The sequence below is a fragment of the Bactrocera tryoni genome, chromosome 5, assembly GCF_016617805.1.
Source record: "Bactrocera tryoni isolate S06 chromosome 5, CSIRO_BtryS06_freeze2, whole genome shotgun sequence".
In the NCBI taxonomy this organism is placed as follows: Eukaryota; Metazoa; Arthropoda; class Insecta; order Diptera; family Tephritidae; genus Bactrocera; species Bactrocera tryoni.
In genome coordinates, this window is record NC_052503.1 from 29,797,855 (window position 1) to 29,807,377 (window position 9,523).

General features: G+C 33.5%; 1 protein-coding gene and 1 long non-coding RNA gene across 2 annotated transcripts; one reads left to right on the plus strand and one right to left on the minus strand.

Annotated features, from left to right (window-relative positions):
• The first annotated feature begins 572 nt into the window (after positions 1-572).
• On the plus strand, positions 573-1,208 carry LOC120777095. Its single transcript, XM_040108229.1, has 3 exons — positions 573-677; positions 733-863; positions 916-1,208. Exons 1-3 carry the CDS (start codon positions 592-594, stop codon positions 1,206-1,208), a joined length of 510 nt encoding a protein of 169 aa, XP_039964163.1. The 5' UTR covers positions 573-591.
• Positions 1,209-1,870: 662 nt separating this feature from the next.
• Positions 1,871-2,565, minus strand: LOC120777822. The gene is made up of 3 exons (XR_005705543.1): positions 2,192-2,565; positions 2,038-2,140; positions 1,871-1,981 (listed from the first exon to the last, which is right to left on the minus strand). It is a non-coding gene; the product is annotated as an uncharacterized LOC120777822 (long non-coding RNA).
• Between the last annotated feature and the right edge of the window lie 6,958 nt (positions 2,566-9,523).

A 9,523-nucleotide genomic window follows, 5' to 3' on the forward strand; every position in this document is an offset into this window, starting at 1 on the left:
TTTGAGTGGAATACGCTAATTTTTTTTTTGTTTTTTTGGCTATTTGTGTAAATAATGAAGTCTCTTCACTTATAATTTTTTAAACTTTTATTTCTCCTGTTCTGCAGGAGCAGCCAAATCTTTTCGATTACAGATTCGGTCTTATACCATGTTCAGACCGACACTTAATCACACGATTTCGGCTGTTGAATGGATTATCCCACTAATCTTAAAAATTTATCAAGATTTCGCCATACAAAAATGACGGTTCCAAATCACTTCATTGAAATGATTTGAAACTGATCCACGCTAAATCTCTCTGTGCGACTCTGATTGTGCGCAATCTACTTGTCAGCACTGGAAATTTTTATATTATCACAGCTGATGCTGAATGCTGAATGTAAACAAACAGACAAAGAAGACAAAAAAATAAAACCAAAAATTGTCGTTGATTACAAATCAAAGTACAAAATAAAAAAAAAAATGGAAAAAACTCAAAAAATGAAACGAGTTATGTGGAGTGAGGCTGCCGAGACCGACCTAATAGAGGTATGGCAACAAAAAATGCCAGAGCTGCGATCAACGCGGAAAAATAACCACATATACAAGGAAATGTCCTGTACGATGCTTTTGGCTGGACACGAATATACGTCCACTGAAATTAAAATTAAATTGCACAATTTTACCAACAAATACAGGTAAGTAATATATTATGAGGTTAATATATTAATTAAATATTTTTTTTATTTTTAGACACGAAAAGCAGAAAATTGGCCCATCGGGTGGCTCCCCTAGTCGGTGGAAATATTATGAGGCGGTCCACCAAGCAGTAGGTGGTTTCAAAAGTTTTTGTTCCGCCGAACTTGTAGAGGATAGCATTGTGGGTAAGTTTTAAGCGCATTGGAGTCGACTTTTATTTGTTTCTTCTATTTTCAGTTGACATGGAACCAATTTACATTGAGGACGATACAGAAGTAGAGCCGCCGCTCCCAAGCCCAAGCGATGGACCTTCTACGTCGCGTGGTTGTGCTCGGCCATCGTCAAGCGATGCTGCAAAAAAGAAAAAATCAGGGTTAACAATTATGGAGGAAATGAAGGATGACTTATTAAAGGCGACTGAGGCGATGAAGGCAGCCGATGAAAAGCGTCTATCTCTCTTTCAAGAATATATAAACGATTCAAAAGAAGTGAAGGATGCTTTCATCGACTTCCTTCGTCGCCAAAAATAGATTTACAAATTTTTTTAAGTTTTAGTTTAAGATATAAGATAAATGATGAATGGAAAATGAATTTAAATATGTAAATGAAAATAAAAATATACATGTAATATATAAAATATATATATAAATGAATACGAAAATATATATGTAACATATATAAAATATAGAAATATCTGTTTTTTTGTACTGGAATTGCATTATGAGAAATGTAAGTATAGATCGGGTGAGATTTAATAATATTTCAAAGTTGAATGTAATAACGCACCGAAATAAGAAACGAACGCTTGTCTTATTTCCTCTGCTCTTGGGTTGACATTTCTACAAATGTTAGAGACGTGTTCTGGCAACTGCCGAGATTCGTTTGGCTGTGTTGTGCTGCAATCCACTTTTCATTGATTTCATCATTTTCCTCATTTAAAAAGTTGTGCAAAACGCAACACGCTTTTATGACGATTTTCGTGTTGGCCATGTGGTTATCCAACCCATCTACACCTTCCCTTTAAGTGACCGACCACCACTATTCGGCATTCGGTACATAGTTGATTTTTTTTTTATCCAAAGGTTGGTTTACACAAAATGGGTACGGTTTCATCAAATGTTCATCAAATTTGAACGCAGAGTCGCCCAACAAAACGACTGGAACATTAACTGACGATATTTGTCTACTCATGTCTTTAAATATAGTAGATTGTGCCAACTCGCATTTTAAAGATGATCTCTCAAATATTGAAGAGTCATTACAACGGCCTGGACTACCAACGTTGATGTATATAAAGCGACATCTATAACATTAAAGAAATACATTAGGTGTTTAAACGAGCTTCATGAAAAAGCTTACCTTGCATCTACTAAAGCCAAAAGAACTATGGAATACCAGCCTTTGTAATTGTAGTAGTCAACAGCATCTTCTGCAGCTGGGCGAACTTCTATATGACAACCATCTAAAACTTAAAAATATATAAAAACTCAAATGTAAAAAATTTAACTTATACCTATAGCTCCTAACACTTGAGGGAAACCCAATGACTCAAAACCATTTAAATACTCGCGCAATTAAATTTCTTTCATTTGGAATTTCTTCAAATACAAAGGCCACAAACAACGCCAGACTTTATGACAGAAATCAATTAGAATGGAGCAGACAGTGCTTTTACCAATTCCGAACATATTTCCAATTGTTCGGTATTCTGCAGAAGAGCCAAGCGCATATAAAGCAATAGCAATGCGTTTCTCTAATTGAATTGCTTTGCGGTAGTTAGTGTTTTTCTTCTCCAAACCTTTCAACATAATACATAATTTTATGAAAGAATTGCGCTTCATTCGGAAGTTGTTTTTAAAAAATGCGTCTAAATTCACCTGGCAGTCGACTTCCCAAAACATTTGGCCACGAGTCTGAATTATATACACATTATAATTAAACGAAGTTATAATATCAATATTTATAATGTACTTGCCTTTATCCAAATAGACCTTATTGAATTTGCTCCATATAGACTACACATTTTTAGTGCTACATGTTCATACAGCAAACGTTTCATTGCTAAGCGGTTAGAATCAAACAATTCCCAAATTATTTCCATTGAGCTGAGATAATTTAGAAAAAAGAAGAAAATTTTTATAACAAGCTACGATATTACAATGTTTTCCTTTAATAAATACTTTGATGTTTATGGCTGAATGTCAAAAACATCTGATTTATAAATCACTAACGGCAGTAAGAACACTGTTGGGTTATAAAATGCTTAAATGTAATCTAATCTTTTAAATTTTCGGTCTGAACATGGTATTAGACTAACTATTTCCCTAAACAAAAGCCGCTGCCGCTGCCACTGCGGTTCGCCGATGTTGTCGTTATTGCTGTCACACGCTACTCTGCAGACAAAGTGTCAGCACTTTCCGTACCTATATGGATGTTATTGTCGCTGATTTCGCATACTGTTGTTATTGCTGTTGTTGCCACGCGCGGAAGGTAAGTTGCATCGTAAGCACTTCGATGCACTACAGGTGAAATGAATAAGCAGATGGTGGTTTGGCTATGTGTGTTAACTTGTACATTTGGAGCAGCCATGAGCTGATGAATGATGAGCAATACCACAAACAAAAGATTTTGCTGGTGCATCACATATCACAACTCGTACATTCAGTGGAATAAATTTGCCATTGATGGCAACTCCATTATTTAATAAAATTTCCAATTCTGCAACAAAACTCTCCAAATATACACAAATATCATCAGGTTTAGTTTTTCCTTCGTAGATTGCAACAGGAAATACAACAGATTTATTACAGCTAACCACTTTCACTAAAATTGGCCACAATTGTTTTTGTGAAGATTTGAATAGAGGTAATCCTTCAATATTTATGTCCACTATGATTTGAAGTAAACTCGAAAATCTTTCAATTTTTTGTATTTGGTTTTGTAAACCAAAATATATGAAATCACCAGGAGATACATCTTTTGTTGATATTTTTTCCAAGTTTACTTGCATCAAAGTAGACGGACTTAACGGAACATCTAATCCACTTTCTTTTAAAATTTTCAAAAGTGCACGCAGATTTTTATAAGATATTCTTGCATCTAATTGCCATTTCCTAATTTTTTCAAGGAATGTTCTTGCTTTCGGATTTTCGTCATGAATTTCACAATTAAAACTGTCTTCAATTGTGTTTTCAAGAATGGCGTCATGACGCTCTTCTACCGCGTCATTTGGATTTTCGCTACCTTAAAAAATATTCATCACGCTTCCTCTTCACTAATCTTCTCATGTGCCTTTTAGAATAACTAATTTTTTATTGATTATTTTAATTTAATTATATAAATTATAGCAATTACACTTAAATTTTTGTAAATGTTTGTTCAACACTCACAATTAAAAACGACACGTGTTCACTTGCAGCCTTTGTTCTTTTTTGTGCTCATTAACATAACAAGTGAATATTCGAGTATTTAGTCGTCATTCGGCAATGCACAACTACATGCCACCATCTAGTCACATTGATCTAGATAAAAAGTAGGTTTTTTTATCTATCTTTATACCACTGATTTTGCGTTATAGGACCAATGCGTTTTGAAGGGACGCATCAAAGCCACAAAGCCGTTTCTCTTCCCTGTCATTGCAGGCGCACCATCTGTTGTTAAGCCGCAAAGATTTTCTGTTTGAAGTTCATATTTTTCTATACAACTTTTAACTTCTTCGTAGATGTCGTGTCCAGTGGTTGTATCTTTCATTGAACGCAAATCTAACAATTCCTCGATAACGGTATAGTCTTCGGATACTCCTCTCACGAAAACTGCCAATTGGGCTGTATCTGACATATCAGTACTTTCGTCGAGCGCTAAACTATAGAAAACACATTTCTGCAATTGCGTTTGTAGAGACGACTCAATATCGTTGGCCATGAAATCAATTCTTCTTGCTATGGTTTGATGTGACAAACTTATATTTTTTATTATTTTTTTCTGCTCCGGACAGGCTACTGAAGCGAATATCTCCAAGCATTCCTTGACGAACTCTCCGTCAGATAGAGGTTTGCTTCGCTTGGCAATGACTTCTGCTATGATGAAACTAATTTTTGTAACAGTTTCGGAATTTTCTTTCGGTATTTTGAACATCGCTTGTTGACCGGTCATATTTTTTTTTAACGAATTTACACAATCAATTTGAATTTGACCTTTGTACTCATCATATTTAGAAGCGTGTTGATGGCATATTGATCTGGAAAATTTTAATTGTAGCGCAACTCATAAATTATAACTAAAGAAAAACATCATAACTAAAATAATTACATTTTTGGAGAATTGCATTATTTGCTTACCGTTTTAATATATCAATGCAATAATTTACGAAATAATATATGTAGTGCCAAAGGCTAGAAAAACAGAGGTTTCTTTATTAAAAACACAACTAATTCACAAACTGATTTAACGCAAACACTGCTCAAATTCACTTTCTTCCTCGCTTATGTGTCGCTTGAATCACTCCGATCGTTGTCTTAAAACTGTCAAAACAAGTTGAATCCGATTTATTGAGAGCCGTTCTTTTCTACATGATGTAAGCACACATTCATCATGTAGTCTTTTGAAGTCATTACTGACCACTTATTTTCAAACAATTTCGTAATTGATATTATATTAATTTGTATAATTAATATTATGTAAGTTAATCTTTTGGTTAATGGAAAACCAAAAAATATAATTTTTCACGGAGCTGCATTCGGAACAGCTTTACCGCGTATCTTTATTTGAGTTTTCAAACTGAACTTAGCTTAACCGATTTACAATATTTATACTTAATTCTTACTTAAATAATTATAAGTGGCGTGATTCGCTTCCACGAATCCTATGCTGCACAACCGGTAGTGCAGACACTGAACATGCACTTTCTGGTGCATTTCGGTTACACGTGCCGGAAGTTGTAATTCAATACTTGAGTAACAAGTGTTGTGTTAACTCTTCCCCTCTTAAATCGATTGTCCCCAATCATTTGCAAAAAAGGACCTTTGTGCATGTTTAGTACGTCCTCTGCACTATATTCGGGTGACAAATATACCTGTTGACGATTTTTATATAAAAATGCTATAACGATTATAATTATTACAATTATTATTATATCAGAACTTAAGCTAATTATTGAGGAACTGTCGCTTTTATTTATCAAAAATTCAATATTGTTTACATGCTGGAGTTGTTTCACATACAATGTTTCCAGTCTTAATTCCTTATAAACTAACTTCGTATTTTCTTTAATTTTAGTTATAACATTTGGTAATACAAAGGATTCATATACTTCCTTTTTACATTAGTATATGATCTGTTAAATACGCTTATTTTACAATTTTTAATTTTTATTAAAAAAGTTCCTCTTTGTTTTTATTTTGTTTATTACAATTTTGTGTAATTTTTGAATGGAAATTTTTAAATATTAGTATGCCTGGTAGCACTTCGCTTACAGATTGCTCATTACAAATTCTGAGCTTACAGTCTGCTTCTTCAAATTTTAATATACTTATTAAACATTGGTCCCTCTCTTTAATTAAATTTTTCTCCAAATTGTCTTTAACCCGAGTCACCCTACGTAAATTTTTTGTGGAATTTTGAAAAGATTTTTTTTTTGCGGTATCCTTTTGGGTAAACTAAAAAAAAGTAGCATTAGATTTTATGTCCTGGACCCAGGGTGCTTGAAATGTCCTGTTGCCATATGGCAATGCTAGGTAACCTAGGCCACTGGTTAACATATATGTAAAAAATCATTCCGCGACCCCCAAAAATCAAACTTCAAAACAAAAATTTTCAATTCACTTTATTATATATCATTAAAAAATCAAATATAATGAATTCATTTTATTAAATATCATTGAGATGATACAAAATTTTATTGAAAAATCCTGGTTTTTCACATTTTTGTATGATATGCTTCGAAGCAAGGCAAACAAAGTCCAACATCGCATTTTTTGCAGGCTGTTCGCACGATGGACTTGCATACATTACCTGCACATTGCCTCTTATTTCCAATTGGAACCACAAGGTGATCAGTCCTGTCATAGCGCAGGACATTCGTTACGGATTCAATTCGTTTATTTGAGGTTTTTTGGAACTTTTTCAGTTCGACGCCGTAGTGCTTGCAGCAGTAAATGGCTACTTCTCTCTTAAAATCTTTAAATGACTTATTTTCATTAGCGGATCTATAAAGAAGCCAGCGGTTTTGCAAGCTTGCATCAATAAGCCAAGTAAAAATGGAATGCCACCATATTTTTCCTCTAAAGCTTATGCGGTGGCCTGCAACATTTTGGTCAAATCGATCCACACCCGACATAAATTTGTTGTATTGAGTTACAACGCACGAACGTGGAACTGGTATTTTCCTACGCAATTCTCTACTGTAGCGAGATGCTGTGGATTTTGGTTCGCCACTAAAACATGTCGATGCAAGGCAGACTACCGAGTTATCTACCCATTTAGTCAGATAAATTTACTCTTCTTTGATTTCCACGCTTTCGTTATATCCTCTTTGCTGTTTACGCAAATCCTTCTAATGTGGAATAGGACAACTTTTTGGAATTCGGTTTTCTCGAATTGTCCCGGTAGCCTGGAAACCTCTTTTTTTTCAAATAAACCATCAATGGTATTCCAGTGAAAAGATTGTCAAAATAAAAGGATAACGGAAGTTCTTGCACCTCTTCCGAAAATTCGTTAATCATACACAAGAGTGGAGCTGCGCAAGTGCCAAAGCGTTCTTCATATTTAGGATTCACCCTCGGATTCTTACCTTGGTATATTTCAAAATTGATCACATATCCTCTAGGAGTGCAAAGAGACCAAGCTTTGTATCCGAAACGAATTGGCTTTCCCTTTATGAACTGTTTACTCCACTCCAGCCAAGTGACCAAGTCGACCTGGTTGTCTCTATTGCTGCAAGAAGACTCTATCTTCATTTATCTTTATTAACTGTAGCGCATCCGCGTGTGCAATATCAAACAAGTTATCCAAATTTGTAACAAACTCTTGTCAACGCTGCTCAAAAACTGCTTGTGTTTTGCTTGCATTTTTTTGTAAATCTCGCCAAACTTGGTACAAGGTTACCAATATCTTAACACAGTTAGGAAATTATTTAATCGGTATACGTGCCTTTTCCCAATAGATAATACACTCACGAATAGTTAGTTAGTTTCATTGACACTTAAATTCACTTCGCGAATATTATAGAACAAAACTGAAAGTACTTGTCCATTAGAGGGAAGTTTTGACCCTGTTATTTGATGTTTGACGTCTCCTATAAAAAATATTCTCTTTTAATAACTACGTAATTCCACTGACATGTTGACCGAACAAAGACAATGCGTTTACTAATAAAATAAACAAGCAATAACAAGCTCATCGATATATGTACATATGTATGAGCTCCCGCGCGCCTTAGTATTCAAGTACCGACATGTTTCGATGCAAGTCGGCACGTTTTAACGTAGTTCTAAATAGACGAAACTTTTTTATAATTAATTATTCATTATTTAAAAAAAAAAATAAGAGGGTATGCGTTACAAAAATCTAAAAAAAATTTTTTTGGGACGCCCTAATATACATATGTACAGTGGGCCAATAAAGTTTGACACATTAATAATATTTCAATTCTTTTTGTTTTCTTTTTTAATATTTTTCGTTTTGTTTTATTTTATTTATTTTTTTCAATATGTATATATATATATTTAGACACATGTAAAAAGAACTCTTTTTTCGATAAAAAAAAAGATTGCAGAATAATGTAGATAGCACGTTTTACTACTTTATGTTGAAAGTTGGCTTTAATTTTGTTACCATGTGAATATTTTTTGTTTAAACTGTGAATTGGTTTTGTTGGTTCTGCAAAAATATTTGTATTTAACTTGCTGTTTTTTTGTGGCGTTTCTCAAAACGGTTTTAAAAATGTAGATGCTTTTTCCGAAACTGTGCTTTATATACACATACATATATGTATGCATATATGTATGTATATGTATGTATCAGAGAACTGCAACGAGTAATAAATTTTTGTTTATACTTAAGTACTGATCCGTTACTCTGTCTGATTCTGCCATTTCAGTTCATGTACACGAAGCGAACTGTTTTCTTCAAATCAGCGATAGAGAACAACTTTGTATCACTAGCGTGTTGCAAGCTGTAAATTTTAGCTTTGTCGATACTGTACTCTTGTTTTTGTGATACGTGACACTAGCACTTTTTAGCACGACTTGCAACTTTTCTTTTCTTCAAGATTTTAATGATTTTTGTTTAACGCTTTATTTTCACTTATTTTTCAACAAAAAATTTTCAGATTTTTTTTCACTGTAGCTTTCGTTTTCCTGTTTTTCGGAAATTTGAGTTCGATTTTCACCAAAAAAAAGTTTTTTTTTCGATTTTTCACTGTAGCTTTCGTTTTTAATAGAATTTTTACTATTTTCGCACTTTCTTTTTTTTGTAAAATGTATATTCAAGTATTTATTTTAAATTTTTATTTTATTTATTTTCGGCATTCCGTTTGTTCGATTTCTTTGATCTTTTGGTCAAAGTTTACCCGACTGCGCCAGTTATGGTTTGGAAATAAAAGAGCTTCGGCCTTTTTTCACAACCGTCTTTATTAAAGTGAATCTTAAGACTAACTAACTTTACATTTCTTATTAGTTCACTTACTACTCATCCTAATGCTAACTGTACTAACATTCTTTGTTAGTTCGCTTCTAATATTAGGATTAACTGTTTTATCGCTCCATATTAGCTTGTTTACTTATATACATACATATATGTATGAAGCGATTACTTAATTGCAAAACTTAAATAAATCTTCTTATGTCGA